This window comes from Eptesicus fuscus, chromosome 8 (genome assembly GCF_027574615.1).
Source record: "Eptesicus fuscus isolate TK198812 chromosome 8, DD_ASM_mEF_20220401, whole genome shotgun sequence".
NCBI lineage: Eukaryota > Metazoa > Chordata > Mammalia > Chiroptera > Vespertilionidae > Eptesicus > Eptesicus fuscus.
The window spans coordinates 97,482,620-97,498,528 of record NC_072480.1 but is presented as its reverse complement, the minus strand read 5'-3'; the positions used below and the strand labels follow the sequence as shown (position 1 = coordinate 97,498,528).

General features: G+C 56.8%; 1 protein-coding gene across 9 annotated transcripts in view; it reads left to right on the top strand.

The window, feature by feature from the left end:
• TENM3 (teneurin transmembrane protein 3) overlaps positions 1–13,450 on the top strand; it is a 439,075-nt gene extending 425,625 nt beyond the window's left edge. For all 9 annotated transcript variants that reach the window (XM_054720168.1, XM_054720165.1, XM_054720166.1 and 6 more), the window contains 4 exons: positions 1,570–1,866; positions 6,172–7,783; positions 10,275–10,405; positions 12,695–13,450. In XM_054720168.1, coding sequence (XP_054576143.1) covers positions 1,570–1,866; positions 6,172–7,783; positions 10,275–10,405; positions 12,695–13,450 — 2,796 coding nt within the window. The remainder of the gene's footprint in view (positions 1–1,569; positions 1,867–6,171; positions 7,784–10,274; positions 10,406–12,694) is intronic.
• The last annotated feature ends 2,459 nt before the right edge of the window (positions 13,451–15,909 follow it).

Below are 15,909 nucleotides of genomic sequence, written 5' to 3'. Positions count from 1 at the left end.
CGAGAGGAATGCTGGACGTCACAGAGGAATTCCGGGATCCTCATCCAGACCTGCATTTGGGGTCACTCACGTAGCTGGAGGAACGATCTGGTCTTTTCTTATCGTAGGTGAACTATCCCATTGAACGTGGTATTTGTATATTAAAAGCATTTTTTTTCAAAGGCCACTGGGGCATGGAACAGTATAGTGCTTTATGACTGTCCCGTTGCCATGACATCATGAAGGTGTGATCAGGCGGGACTGTGTCCTACGATGGAGATGTCCCCTGAATTCCGGACTTTGTTCACAACCCAGAGGAGAAAGTTCGGACGTGTTTGGGAGGGGTAGGAAGAAAATGGGTTTTCTTTGGTATCTGTTGAAATTTTACATGTTGAATCACAGTGGCTGGTGGCTGGAAAAGTAAGAATGGTTCAAGCCGTGGCTTGTGTAACAGACTTTTTTTTGTGTACTCACGACTGTAAACCTACTTTTGCCCCGCCGTGTGTGTGTGTGTGTGTGTGTGTGTGTGTGTGTACACATATATGTGTGGGCGGGTGTGTGTGCATAACTGATGGCTGATGTCCATTTTGAAAGTTCGAGCTAGGACATGGTCGCGTGAAATTAAGATCTCCCCATTGAATTTTTAACAATCCAAACAGTCAACAAGACTTCCATTATGTACCAGCCGCCAGGCCACATGGCAGACCTAAGAGTGGAGGGCCCGGCCTCACCCTGAGGGGGTCCCCAGGCCGCGAACACCGTGGGCCGTTGTGAGGTAGAACTGACCCGAGGCCACATCCCCGCGGCTGCGACGCTCGCTGGTTTGGGTGTGCCGCGGAGCACCCACAGTAACAACCGAACGGGGTTGAAGATTCTGGCCGTGGCCTGGGGCCACCCAGAGACCCTCTCCCAGCAACGTGGTGTGAGACTTGTAAACGAACCTCAAACGTTGGGCCGTGCAGACGGGGGAGCAGAGGATCTAAGTCCCCGCCCGTCAACCAGATGTCATCCAAGGAAGAGGCGTTCGGGAGCGTTGTGACATTTCAGCATTCGGCCAAAAGCAATGATCGTGTGTGTAGCCTCCTGCTGTTTCAGCCCATTAATAATTTACGGTGATGTGGGTTCCAGCTTACACTCAGCTGCTCTGCAGAGGGCTACCGTCCCCCCCCACCACGGTTTTATGTAATGCAGCCCCGATCACCCCGCCGAGCAGTTCTCTCCCGGTGCCCGTGGGAGGGGCCGGGAGCCGTCTGCCTCGATGTCCTATTTCCCACGGTCGTATCGTCGGAACCAACTTTAAGGCACACACATTTCGGTGCTGTTCTTATCGGTTGCTCGAGTTTACGAAGTTTAATTGAAAGGGCTTTGAACAAATGCCAGGCTGTCTTTCTGCTTAATGAAACCTTTTAAAGGAGCAGTTAATCTACCGCCTTGCACTTGTACCCGAGAAGTTGCGAAATTAATTTACTGACAAAGGGAATCCATCACCATAAATGGTGTTTAAACCACGGTGGGGGCGCCGAAGGGTAACCGGGGGGCGGGAACTGGATCCGCGTGATTCATCTTGTCGCCCCGTGGCTGTTCTCGCAGGTCAACGGCAGGAACCTCCTTTCCGTCGACTTCGATCGAACCACGAAGACAGAGAAGATCTACGACGACCACCGCAAATTCCTGCTGCGGATCGCCTACGACACGTCGGGGCACCCGACGCTCTGGCTGCCGAGCAGCAAGCTGATGGCCGTCAACGTCACCTACGCGTCCACGGGGCAGATCGCCAGCATCCAGCGCGGCACCACCAGCGAGAAGGTGGACTACGACGGCCAGGGGCGCATCGTGTCCCGGGTCTTCGCGGACGGTAAAACGTGGAGTTACACCTACTTGGAAAAGGTAGGTCTGCCCACTCCCGGTCCCAGCCCCGTGCGGCCCGGGGGTTGCGTGTCAGCCCGTGAACCGGGGGGTCACGGTCCGATTCCCGGTCCGATTCCCGGTCGGGCACACGCCCGGGTTGTGCGGTCGATCCCCGGTGTGGGGCGTGCCCACGAGTCCCGCTCATCGTTGATGTTCCTGTCTCTCTCTCCCTCTCCCTTCCTCTCTGAAATCAACAAGACATTTTTTAAAGACAACTAGGGAGGCAGTGACTAGTCCTGTTCAGCCACCTCCCAGAGCACTACGTACGTCGAGGGGACAGCGACGCCGCCTGAGCCCCGTGTACCACCCGCGGCATCGCCGTGTGGTCTCAGCCGTGCAGCGGAGATGAGTCCGCGTGAGCGAAGCACTTCCTCCCGAGCGGGGTCCCCCTCGCTGAGACCCTATAGTCCGGCCCTCCAAGGGTCTGAGGGACAGTGAACTGGCCCCCTGTTTAAAAAGTATGAGGACCCCTGATTAGGCTGTAAACAGACGCGCCGTAACCCTGTCCCCTCCAAGCTGGTCCATGGCCCGCCTTCGCAGATGAGACGCTGGGCCTGTGAGCCGTTGGTGATAACCTCCAGCGGGGTCTGCGGTGTAAGAGCCGCCGTCGGCACGGGAACGCTGGCGGGCGGGCGTGGACATGGCCGTGGAGAGCGGAGACCCTGTGTGGGCGCTGGTGATGCGTTAGTCACCTCCGCGTGCAGGAGGCCAGCGTCCGCGCTCAGGCCTGGCCCCTCCCGAGCGCAGGAGCAAGGGCGCGGCTCCAAACAGTCCCCGCTCCGCGTGCAGAGCCCGGCGGCACGTGGTTTGGGGCAGTGACGGGCCCGAGGGGTGGGTGGGGGCAAAGGAAGAAGGAGAAGGGAAGGACCGTCTCCTGTAATTCCTTTCTCAAGAAATACGGCCCCCAAAGAGCATGTTCTCGGGACGCCTCCTCGCCTGGGCACTGAGCGCCGGCCTGGGAAACGGCTGCGTGTGAGTCCTGAGGCCTCCCACCCTCCGGGCCCACCGGGACACGGCGGCCCGAGCTGCAGACTCCGCTCCCGCAGCTCCTGCCTCCACGCTGGCTGCCAGCTCATGTCCGCATCGTTGTGGGGCCTCACACACTCATTTGTCACCAGAGGTGCTCTGTGTGCTGTGTGGCCCCTCAGTCTCAACCCCACCCCTGCCCTGCAGCCCCCCACATCCCCACCCCTGCCCTGCAGCCCCCCATCCCCACCCCTGCCCTGCACCCACCCCATCCCCACCCCTGCCCTGCAGCCCCCCAACCCCACCCCTGCCCTGCACCCACCCCATCCCCACCCCTGCCCTGCAGCCCCCCATCCCCACCCCTGCCCTGCACCCACCCCATCCCCACCCCTGCCCTGCAGCCCCCCAACCCCACCCCTGCCCTGCACCCACCCCATCCCCACCCCTGCCCTGCACCCACCCCATCCCCACCCCTGCCCTGCAGCCCCCCATCCCCACCCCTGCCCTGCAGCCCCCCCAACCCCACCCCTGCCCTGCACCCACCCCATCCCGACCCCTGCCCTGCAGCCCCCCATCCCCACCCCTGCCCTGCACCCACCCCATCCCCACCCCTGCCCTGCAGCCCCCCATCCCCACCCCTGCCCTGCACCCACCCCATCCCCACCCCTGCCCTGCAGCCCCCCATCCCCACCCCTGCCCTGCACCCACCCCATCTCCACCCCTGCCCTGCAGCCCCCCATCCCCACCCCTGCCCTGCACCCACCCCATCCCCACCCCTGCCCTGCACCCACCCCATCCCCACCCCTGCCCTGCAGCCCCCCAACCCCACCCCTGCCCTGCCGCCCCCCAACCCCACCCCTGCCCTGCAGCCCCCCAACTCCACCCCTGCCCTGCAGCCCCCCAACCCCACCCCTGCCCTGCACCCACCCCAACCCCACCCCTGCCCTGCCGCCCCCCCAACCCCACCCCTGCCCTGCAGCCCCCCATCCCCACCCCTGCCCTGCAGCCCCCCAACCCCACGCCTGCCCTGCACCCACCCCATCCCCACCCCTGCCCTGCAGCCCCCCAACCCCACCCCTGCCCTGCACCCACCCCATCCCCACCCCTGCCCTGCAGCCCCCCATCCCCACCCCTGCCCTGCAGCCCCCCAACCCCACCCCTGCCCTGCACCCACCCCATCCCCACCCCTGCCCTGCACCCACCCCGTCTAAGTCTGGCCTCCCTGAGAACCAGCTGCAGCCCCCCAACCCGGGACGCCCCAGCGAGGGCCTGCCTGCCAACCTGGCCTCTGGCAACCCCACCGTGTGCCCTCCTTAGAGGAGACTCGCCCCGAGGACAGGGTCTGCGCCCTGAGATGAGGGTTCCCCCCCACACCAGCCGCCCCTCTGCGCGCAGTCACGCTGTTGGTTGTTTGGTGAGAAACCACAGAGTAAGCCCCCGACACGCCTGCCTGCCCGGAACAAACCCTGACCCTGGAAAACATTTCACCCGCCCGCCCGCCCCGAGACACATCTCCTGGGGAAGCGGGGAAAGGACATGGCTTCTTCCTGGAACACCCTTCCCAGCCGGACACGGGACAGAGTTCCAGGGACACAGTGTCCAGACCCCAAACCTGCGAAGAGGGATCAGCGGTGACGGGAACGCGCACAGGCAGCCTGGGAGCAGGTCACTGACCACGACCCCGGCGTCACCGAGGTCACCGTCACACGTCCGCGGCGTCAGGAAGCCCGCGGGGACTCGCTCATCATTGCCCCAAACCCCCCAGCCACCCAGCCCCGCTCCGTTTCCCGCCGGGATGGGCACTCAGCCAGCCTCCATCAGAGCGAAACCGGGAGCATCCCACCACCTGCCTCGGAGGGGACGCTGAGCGACCACAGGACCACGCCCCCGTCCCCGCGCCCGCCCAGCCCCTCGGCAGCCCGCACACACCGAACCCGCTCCGACACCGCCGGCTCAGCCTGTGCACAGGGCACCCCGGACCTGCCCACGGGGTGCCACAGCGGCTGGTCCAGAGCCCGCTGCTTCTGCCGGTGGGGGGCAGTGGGGACAACACAAAATGGTGGACAGGGGTTACTCCTCCCGTGTCACGCGCACAGCAGTCCCCCCCCCCCCCCCCCGCAGCACCTCGGCTCTGCAGCCCTGCCTCCGGCCTCACGGGGGCGGAGGGGGCTCCCTGGGGGAAGAGCCGCCCTGGGGGTGACGAGCCCGTCACTGACCCACCCACGCCTGCCGGCCCAGCAGAGGCGGCCTGTGTCTTCCTGCGTCACCTGCAAAGCAGGCACCGCTCACGTCTAGGCACATATGTGTGCACTTGGTCACTAACACCGAAGCGGGGTGCGCCCAGAAGCCTTTCACGGCCCTGAGGTCCGGAGGAGATTGGGCGCGCTCAACAGGCGACTCCAAATGCAGGCGGCGTTGCGGTGACAGATGCCACGCGAGGGGCTGCAAACCAGCAAGCAGAGCCCACGTCCGGGCCCGCGTGTCCGGGAGGGAGTTTGTGGCTCTCGCTCGCCATGTGCTTAGCCGACGCCGATGCTTTACGGACACATTATCCACGTGGGGCTCGCTGTATGTCTCTTCTTCACAAAATGGTATTTTGAGGGCGTTGCTCCTCCCCCAAATCCACTGGGAATGGAAACCTGATTTGAGTGGCTCTTCAGTCAAGTGAGGGGGAAGCCACTTCCTGAGGAATTGCTCATTGTGGACAACACCGCCATTCCCAGATGCCGTTTGCACCTGGAAATGGTGTCTCGGAGGCAGCTGGGCCCAGGCCGGCCTTCCGAGTTACCCAGACCCATCCACAGCCCGCCACTGGGGGGCGTGCCTGGGAAGGAGGGTGCGTCCTGACACGTGGCCCATTATGAATCTTGAGCCACTGATTGCAGAACCCGCCCCTCCCTCCCCCCCAATTAAGCAAAGTAGGCAGGGAATCGTTAGCAGTATGCAAGGTCAAGGGTAACTCTATTCAAATGAAAATCAGCCCGGCCGGTGTGGCTCAGTGGTTGAGTGTCGACCTATGAACCAGGAGGTCAGGGTTCGATTCCCGGTCAGGACACATGCCCGGGTTGCGATCTTGACCCCCAGTGTGGGGGTCGGGGGGGGGGGCGTACAGAAGGCAGCCGATCGGTGATTCTCTCTCATCATTGATGTTTTCCTCTCTCTCCCTCTCCCTTCCTCTGGGAAATCAATAAAAACATATTTTTTTAAAAAATCATTTTCCCGGGTGGCATGTCTCCGCGTCTCCGTGGCCGCTGGCCCTTGCGTTTGCCCCCCCCCCCCGCGCACAGCGCCGGGTAACGGCGTGTCCTCTCGTTGCAGTCCATGGTGCTCCTGCTGCACAGCCAGCGCCAGTACATCTTCGAGTACGACCTGTGGGACCGGCTGTCGGCCATCACCATGCCCAGCGTGGCGCGCCACACCATGCAGACCGTCCGCTCCGTCGGCTACTACCGCAACATCTACAACCCCCCGGAGAGCAACGCCTCCGTCATCACGGACTACAACGAGGCGGGGCTGCTGCTGCAGACGGCCTTCCTGGGCACCAGCCGGCGGGTGCTGTTCAAGTACCGGAGGCTGACGCGGCTCTCCGAGGTCCTCTACGACAGCACGCGGGTCAGCTTCACCTACGACGAGGCGGCGGGCGTGCTGAAGACGGTGAACCTGCAGAGCGACGGCTTCATCTGCACCATCCGGTACCGGCAGATCGGCCCCCTCGTCGACAGGCAGATCTTCCGCTTCAGCGAGGACGGGATGGTCAACGCGCGGTTCGACTACAGCTACGACAACAGCTTCCGGGTCACCAGCATGCAGGGGGTCATCAACGAGACGCCGCTGCCCATCGACCTCTACCAGTTCGACGACATCTCCGGCAAAGTCGAGCAGTTTGGCAAGTTCGGCGTCATCTACTACGACATCAACCAGATCATCTCCACGGCCGTGATGACGTACACCAAGCACTTCGACGCCCACGGCCGCATCAAGGAGATTCAGTACGAGATCTTCCGGTCCCTCATGTACTGGATCACCATCCAGTACGACAACATGGGCCGGGTCACCAAGAGGGAGATCAAGATAGGGCCCTTCGCCAACACGACCAAGTACGCCTACGAGTATGACGTGGACGGCCAGCTCCAGACCGTGTACCTCAACGAGAAGATCATGTGGCGCTACAACTACGACCTGAACGGGAACCTCCACCTGCTGAACCCCAGTAACAGCGCGCGCCTGACCCCGCTCCGCTACGACCTGCGAGACAGGATCACCCGCCTGGGGGACGTCCAGTACCGGCTGGACGAAGACGGTTTCCTGCGACAGAGAGGCACGGAGATCTTCGAGTACAGCTCCAAGGGGCTCCTCACGCGGGTTTACAGCAAAGGCAGCGGCTGGACCGTGATCTACCGCTACGACGGCCTGGGCAGGCGCGTTTCCAGCAAGACCAGCCTGGGACAGCACCTGCAGTTTTTCTACGCCGACCTCATCTACCCCACGAGGATCACTCACGTCTACAACCACTCGAGCTCAGAAATCACCTCCCTCTACTACGATCTCCAGGGACACCTGTTTGCCATGGAGATCAGCAGCGGGGACGAGTTCTACATCGCGTCCGACAACACCGGGACGCCGCTGGCCGTCTTCAGCAGCAACGGGCTCATGCTGAAGCAGATTCAGTACACCGCCTACGGCGAAATCTACTTCGACTCCAATATTGACTTTCAGCTGGTCATTGGGTTTCACGGTGGCCTGTATGACCCACTCACAAAACTGATCCACTTCGGAGAAAGGGATTACGACATTTTGGCAGGACGGTGGACAACGCCCGACATAGAAATCTGGAGGAGAATCGGGAAGGACCCGGCTCCTTTTAACCTGTACATGTTCCGGAATAACAATCCTGCAAGCAAAATCCATGATGTGAAAGACTACATCACAGGTGAGCATAATCTTACTTCCTTGCCGGGGACTGAATTACTTGAATCCTTAGGTTCATGCACAAAATAATTGGAGTTGCTTTCTTTTTAACTTGATACTTTACTCATGCGAAATCAAATGCCTCGCCTCTTGCATGTATTCATTTCTCTGTGGAACCACAGAGAAACCAAAAAGGGAAACGGAGGCATAGTTTGTTACTTCTGTTCTGCCTGCCAATGCCCAAGGCCACAATTTTCTGAAATGACAGGGAATCCAGTCACTGAAGGGAAGTGACCTGGAGATGCAGAAACCCTGGAACTTGGGGTTCCAGGCCCACCCCCTCTCCTACCAGCTGTGTGGCTTTGTAGACAAGTCGTGTCAATTCTAATGGAAAGGATGGATGTGAAATACAGCACAGGGTGGCTCAGCATCTCATCCCGGGGAGGAGTTGAACTAACTCTCCACCACCATCACCTCAGGACAACAGAGGAATTGCTCCCATCAGTTGCTTAGCCAGGGGACCCTATGTCTGTCCTTGCTCCTGTCCCCTTATACTACCATCTTCATTGCCGTGGGGTGCAGTCCTGGGACTACTAATAGATACACTGGTCTTCGGGGCATAGATTTAAGATCTTTCCAGGGTTAGAGCACGATCTGATTTAAAGCATCAGATCCCACTTCTGCCACCATGAAACAGAGACAGGACCCAGCAAGCATGCCCTCCTTCCCTTACGTAGCTGCCTTCTCCACTCCTCCTCCACGCCAAGACTCGGAATCCTTCTGCCTCCACCTTTCATTCCTGAGCTGCACTCCGCAGTTACGGTTCCCTGCTGTGTGTTCTGTTTTCTTTTTTTTCTCTTTTTTTTTTGTCTTTCGTTTGGTTCGGTTTAGTTTGAGGGTTTTTCTGTTGTGCCTTTGCTCGTGTTAGATAGATGCTCCTTCGGGCTGTCACTTTCTTGCTCAGCATTTCAGGTGCACCGAGATGTCTGTTTTCTCAGTTCTCAGGACGGCTCTCCAAATGCTGCCCCCCGTTCATTCTACGTCTGCCTCCTGCTTCTCCCGAATTCCTGAAGCCGCTCGTAGCTGTCTGCCATGTGAACCCGCTGGAAGTCCCTTCACTCCGTGTCCTAATTCAGCCACGCCCTCACGGCCTCCTCTTTCAGGGTTCTTCAGTCTACCTCCATGTTCATGTCCCGTTATTGCGGCAATGCTTTTCAACACTTGAGACCCTCTGATTCTCACTGCTACACATTGTTTGTAGTAGGAGAGTCCTTACCTCCAGTACTCCACTAATCATGAGAAAGGATTTTCTCTAAATACAAGATAGATGAAAGATAGATAGATAGATAGGTAGATATCACTTTCTGTCCTACATGATGAACTTGAGGTTTATCTCTCCCACCACCACCACCACCCCCACTTAAAAGAGGGAGAATACCGCTGGCTTTGGAGCCATATGATACCTGGACAAAGAGCCGGCCGGCCTGGCAATGGGGTGAGAGTTGGTTTCCTAGAGAAGGAGACAGGACACAAGTGACTCCAGCATTGTGATGGGCAGTTAACCCGGGTTATTTGAGAGGTGTTGACAGGGGCTGACTGGAAGGCGGGGATGCCCACAGCTCCTGATTTCCTCCTCTCCTAGCAACGTGGACTTTGGGGAATGCCACAGCAGCATTTTCTTAAAAACATCCAAAGAGAGATGGACTAACATAAACCCTATTCGGTGAAATGCAGTTTCCCGTTTCCCAGCTTGATAGATAAAACCATCTGCACCCCACCGGCCTCCTGCAAGCCCGTGCGCGGGTCTGCAAAAGCATCACCTCCCGGAGAAGAGACGCCTTCTCCTGAGCTTCCTGGCTTTCAGAGCCACGTGCAAATGTTTTAAAGTGCCATCTTAAAGGTTTCCAGGTTTTCTCCCCCAAAAGTGTGTTCCCACCTGTGCAGAGCGCGCCTCTGAAGGCCTCGCTGAGGGTGACCAGCGTGCTGCGCCCTTGGCCGGCTTTCAGCGTCCGTCTTGGATTAAGCATCTACCGTTGTTTTCCACTCTCTCAACTCAGGGCTTTGATTCTTAGACGGTGGGTTGGGGGCCGCGGCATATGCTTGGGCCGTGCCTTCCGAACGACAGTAACACGCAGCTTCGCTGTAAGACCAGCCTCTGCTAACTACACTACACGTCCCATTTGTCTTCAACAACCCTGGCTCTCCCCCGCTGCTGCGCCGTGCCCGCCTGGCTTCATCGCCGTCACCCACACGGGAGGCAGCCGGCGCACGTGGCCGCGTATTCCGTCGGTCTCCGTGCGAGTCTGTGACTCCGCGTTTCCTATGGCCCTGGCTGGGGTTACTGTCTTCACGTCTGAAAGGGGAGGGTTGGTTCTGAATTGCAGGGTGACGATAAACACGCACGCTTTGCCTGGTTGTTACTCGTGAAGCGGGCCTTTCTCTCAGGTAAGAATTAAATGTGTGAAAGCACGGAACAAACCCTCACGCTGTCCTTTGTAACCTTCTCCTCCCAGATGTCAACAGCTGGCTGGTGACGTTTGGCTTCCACCTGCACAACGCCATCCCTGGGTTCCCCGTCCCCAAGTTCGACCTGACGGAGCCTTCCTACGAGCTGGTGAAGAGTCAGCAGTGGGACGATGTCCCGGTAAGAACCGAGAAAGCAAAACTAGGAAGAGGTGACCGGTGCCTTACGTGGGTCTTGTTTACCCACGTATTCGGTCACACTGTACTTGGGAAACCTGTACCAAAAACGGTGTTTCATTTCTTGACTCTTTGAGGGAAGAAAAAGCAACATTTCTGCTCAGTAACCTAGGCGCCCATGAAACGGGCTTCCATCTGTGTTTAGTGATGCTAATAAGAACGTAGAAAGACATTATCAAAAGGTAATAAACGGCAGGGTTTCTACCGAGCACCCCAGGAAAGCACATTGATGGCCCCTGGGACCTGCAGGCAAAGACACGATAAACAGGAGGGCAGGGGTTCCCCAGTACAAATTAGCAGCCCACAAACAGCGCCACAGAGTTCACCTTTTAAAACGTAGTGACCGTGTCTCATGGGAAACGATGAAAAAGAAAAAAAAGAAAATGCAAGGCTCCCCCCACAACGCGGAGTTTCTGGAATTTTCCTGACAGTAACAGATCCGGAGGCCTGTAACTGTTCTGAGAAATAAAAGGGAAAACAGGATGGAAAACTGCAAAGTCAAAGCTGCCCTGTCAGAAAATGCTACTTTTAATTTGGCACCATTCAGAGATCAGAAAGGAATACACAACAAAACAACAGAGTTCTAGCTTAAAGCAGGAATAAGGAAAGATCCAGAAATTGGGCTTCCACGTAACGGTAAGACGAGAGGGCAGATTATTAGAAAGACTCATCCCCCCGCCCCTTGAGCAATTTCCTGTAATTTCAATGACTACAAGAGAAAAGGCTAAAACACACACACATACACACACACACACACACACAGCACATACACCGCGTCAATACCTCTGTTTTCTGGTACATGTTTCATAACATAAAAGCAGTTCCCTTTTTCAGATGTCATCTTTACATTTCAAAAAGCAAAAAGCCATCGGCGTCCAGGGCCAGGGGGCCATTTTAACATTTCTAATTGCAAATGCTTCCCCGCTGCTGACGGTGCCATGCAGACATACTGGAGTTTCCCGGTGCATTTGAACAAGCGTGTCCTGATTGTGTGCGACTCCCCAACATGTCTGAAAACACTTATGTCTGACTGTGCAAATGGAATTGCCAACTTTTTTCCGAGGCGGCCTTTTAAATACGGCTCGGGCTCTCTGTCGAGAGACACGCACCATAAGGACAGCTTAGGGGATCTCCGGCAGAGACGTGGAGGCCGCCCCACGTGCGGGAGAACAAATGTTTCTTTCACGGCTGCAAATAAAACAGATGTTTCCATTTGGGGAACGCTGTCCAGACAGACATCTGGTAGTACAGGAAATGGCTGAGTTAAGATGCCCCCTGGTTTAAATCGTTTGCCAGGCCCTAACCGGTGTGGCTCACTGGATAGAGCGTCGGCCGGCAGACTGAAGGGTCCCAGGTTCGATTCCGGTCAAGGGCATCTACCTTAGTTGTGGATACATCCCCAGTAGGGGGTGTGCAGGAGGCAACTGAATCAATGTTTCTCTCTCATGGATGTTTCTAACTCTCTATCTCCCTCTCCATTCCTCTCTGTAAAAAAAAAAAAAAAAAAAAAATCAATAAAATATATTTTAAAATAATAATAAAATAAATCATTTGCCAGTGTAGCCTGTGCCCTGTCCCTAAGTCTCCAAAAAAATAAATGTTTCCCAAAGTAATAAATCCTCGTCCTCAGCTGTCCCACGGCGCACTCAGCTTGTACGTTTCAGTTCTGCAGTTTCACTGATGAAATGCTATTGAAATTGCGTTCCCTGGGAGGAGGTACGGAGTTTACAAGTCAGAGCATGTGACTTGGGGCGCAGTGAGCTGGCCCTGAACCCCAGCCTTGCACATCCCGTTTGCTGCTTGCTCCTCAGCCTCCGGGGGACAACGCTGCTGGGGTGACGGACCCGCTAAGCTGGGTGCCCCAAATGGGATGGACGCCGGAAATGGGCATCTAGAAATTGAAAGAGAAAAGCTGACACATGAGCATTTTGCCCACGTTAGAAACTAAAAAGCTCTGAATACGCGATGGCGTGCACTTTTCCTGCCTTTCAAAACACATTTGGATCAGCTGGAGGGGTGTGCATCTTGAGTGCATGCCTCCACGCAGGGTTTTTTTTAAGCCTTTTCATCTCGAAAGGACGGACGGAGGTTTTAATAAATGTGCCTTGGAGCTCTCTCCAGATCCCTTCCCCCTCCTGTCCGGAGTGGGCGCGCCGCCAGGCAGCCGGGCTCCCCGCCCACCCGGTGCCACAGCTGTTCTCTAAACCGAACCCCCTTCTGTTTCCCTTTGCAGCCCATTTTCGGAGTCCAGCAACAAGTGGCGAGGCAGGCCAAGGCCTTCCTGTCCCTGGGGAAGATGGCCGAGGTCCAGGTGAGCCGGCGCAAGGGCGGCGGCGCGCCGTCGTGGCTGTGGTTCGCCACCGTCAAGTCGCTGATCGGCAAGGGCGTCATGCTGGCCGTCAGCCAGGGCCGCGTGCAGACCAACGTGCTCAACATCGCCAACGAGGACTGCATCAAGGTGGCGGCCGTGCTCAACAACGCCTTCTACCTGGAGAACCTGCACTTCACCATCGAGGGCAAGGACACGCACTACTTCATCAAGACCAGCACGCCCGAGAGCGACCTGGGCACGCTGCGGCTGACCAGCGGCCGCAAGGCCCTGGAGAACGGCATCAACGTGACCGTGTCGCAGTCCACCACCGTGGTCAACGGCAGGACGCGCAGGTTCGCCGACGTGGAGATGCAGTTCGGCGCGCTGGCGCTGCACGTGCGCTACGGCATGACCCTGGACGAGGAGAAGGCGCGCATCCTGGAGCAGGCGCGGCAGCGCGCGCTCGCCCGGGCCTGGGCGCGCGAGCAGCAGCGGGTGCGCGACGGCGAGGAGGGCGCGCGCCTCTGGACGGAGGGCGAGAAGCGGCAGCTGCTGAGCGCGGGCAAGGTGCAGGGCTACGACGGCTACTACGTGCTGTCGGTGGAGCAGTACCCGGAGCTGGCCGACAGCGCCAACAACATCCAGTTCCTGCGGCAGAGCGAGATCGGCAAGAGGTAACCCCTCGTCCTCCGCGGGGACGGGCACAGGGACAGTCTGCGGGCGGGGGGCGCACGGCCCGCCGCACCCCCCATGGCTCAGATCTGCCTGTAGCACAATCCGACTGGGACTCTCTCTCTCCGGCGCAGAAGAGCCTTCCGCCAGAATGAGACCGCTATTTTAAAAAGAAACATTTCACGGGGGGAAAAAAAACAAAAAGGACAAAAACAGAACCCCTTTTCTGAATGACCTTAAAGGTGATCGGCTTTAACGAATATGTTTACATATGCATATCGCTGCACTCAGTTGGACGGGAGGTATGAATCAAAGGAACAACTAAGAAGAGGACGGACAAAAAGGCCTCACCGTTTTTGCCCTGGGCCCTCTGTTCCTTGGGGGGCGCTGTGTCTAAGAGGGTAAAAATGCGTGCAGCGTTCCCCCATACCGCCGCGTGGTCGACCTTGGCTTACAAGGAAGTAGTCTCTGCATAGGATGTGATATATGTCTGTGTTCATTGTTACAATGTGGGACGAAACTCCAGGTGACAGACAACCCGACTGCGCGCTGGGCAGCTTTGTAAAAGGACATGGGCACACGTGACTTCTGCTCCCAGGGGACTCCCTGCTGCCTCTCACAGGGCTCCGGTGGTTTGCCGCAGGGGCGAAAAACAAAAACAAAAAAAACTGGCAAATACAATCCTTGCCACTGATAAGCAAAGGAAACCCTGATTTTTTTGTAAATTATGTGAGACAAGTTGTTTATGGATTTTTATATGAATTACAATTTACTGTACATCAAATATTAGTCTCAGAGGAGTTAATTTATGTAAAGTGTTTAAAAAGTTTATACTTAAAAATAAAACGATAAAAACATGTGAACTGTGTGATTTTTTTAAAAAGAAAAAAGGATTGCACCTTTTGTTATCGGTTATAGCTGTACAGTATAAATGACTATATTGTAGAGATATAACGACTTACGCCTATAATGTCCAGAAGTGTTGATATTTTTGTATTCGGTTGAAGAGACGTGCAGCTTTCTAACGCTAGGTGGGTAGGACAGTGCAATCCTAGGTGGGTGGCGCACCAGAGACCTGCTCCTTCTTCCCTCTCTCTCAGGCCGCTGTCCTCACCAAGAGCCGCTGAGAGGCACCTAGAAAACTAAGGCTGGTGGAATGTAACGGAAGATACGAAATAAAATAAAAAACAGAACAGGCAGGAGGCGTTCCCGCTGCCGCCCCTGGGCCCTAAAAGGCCGTGGGGGGGTTGACAGAATTTAACCACAGGGTTCCTTCAAGCTCCGTTCCTTGATGGAGCTGAGAGACCACATCAGGTGCTCCAGGAAACCGTGAGACGGAAAAGATCCGATGTGGCCAAGACCATAAACTTGTGTGTCTTAAGGTCTAGGGAAGACAGCAGAAACCCAGCAGGTGGGAGGGAGCCAGATGGGGTAGGTCAGGGTCCCTCCGCTAGCCTTGGGTGTGGACCCCGGGGCCACCAAGAGGGACCCCAACGGCGAGACCAAAGCTCCCGTCAGCCCACAGGCCCCAACCACCGCGGGAGCCATTCTGAACGGCGGCCTCTGCCCGTCGGGGCAGCGGGAGGTGAGCCGGCCGCTGTGCCCTCCCGCTCGGGTGTGCGCGGGCCCCGCACAGCCGCCGGCTGCACCTCCGTGCCGGCTCGGCCGCTCTCGCCAACCTCTTTTCGTGAGCACTGAATTCAGCCACAAAAATATTTTTAGAAAAGATTTCCCAGTTCATTGAGCTATAGTACACACTGTTTCCCTCTCTGTATAATGGTGACAAAATATAGCAAGTGAACATGTCGTAACTATAAAGGTTCAAGTGATGTATTGAAAATAATTTTCTAACTGCTTTGTATGTATCACATACTCGAACTTGCACAGTAGGCGTGTTTATTCAACAGGTTTGGCTGGGAAGAGTCTCGAAATAGCTACTGAATTGACCGTCTCAGTGCTATGACTGTCTGTGTGTATTTGGTAGAGCATACTGAGGTCATTAATCTCCTAATGAATGCTGATATTTTATTAGAATGAAAGCACAGATTAGCATTGGTATTTTTTATTCTGGAGCTCCTTTGCGAGTATTACGAAGCCCCGACTTAGAAAACCATGAGATTTCAGGCCACCCCACCACGGCTGCTCCCCGTTTTCTTTTTCAGCTGTTAGCTTGGGTGTCTGCCGTTCTGCGGGGCCGCCTCTGCGGGACTGCGTAGCATGCTGTACGTGCTTTTGGTTGGAATGGGCTCTGAGTCTCACTCCTCAGCAACGCTCCTGAGGGATCGACCCTGAGAAGCTCGTGCCGCGTCTCAGAGGTGAAATCCTAATCTTCCCCTCTTCCCGACACGGACCGGTCCGTGCCCCTGGCCCCGTGACCGACAGATTTACACTCCCTCCTGGTGCTTATTTTAGATGAAGTCAAATCAACCCAATTCGTGTCTTGTTCGTAGGTATCATGACCTATT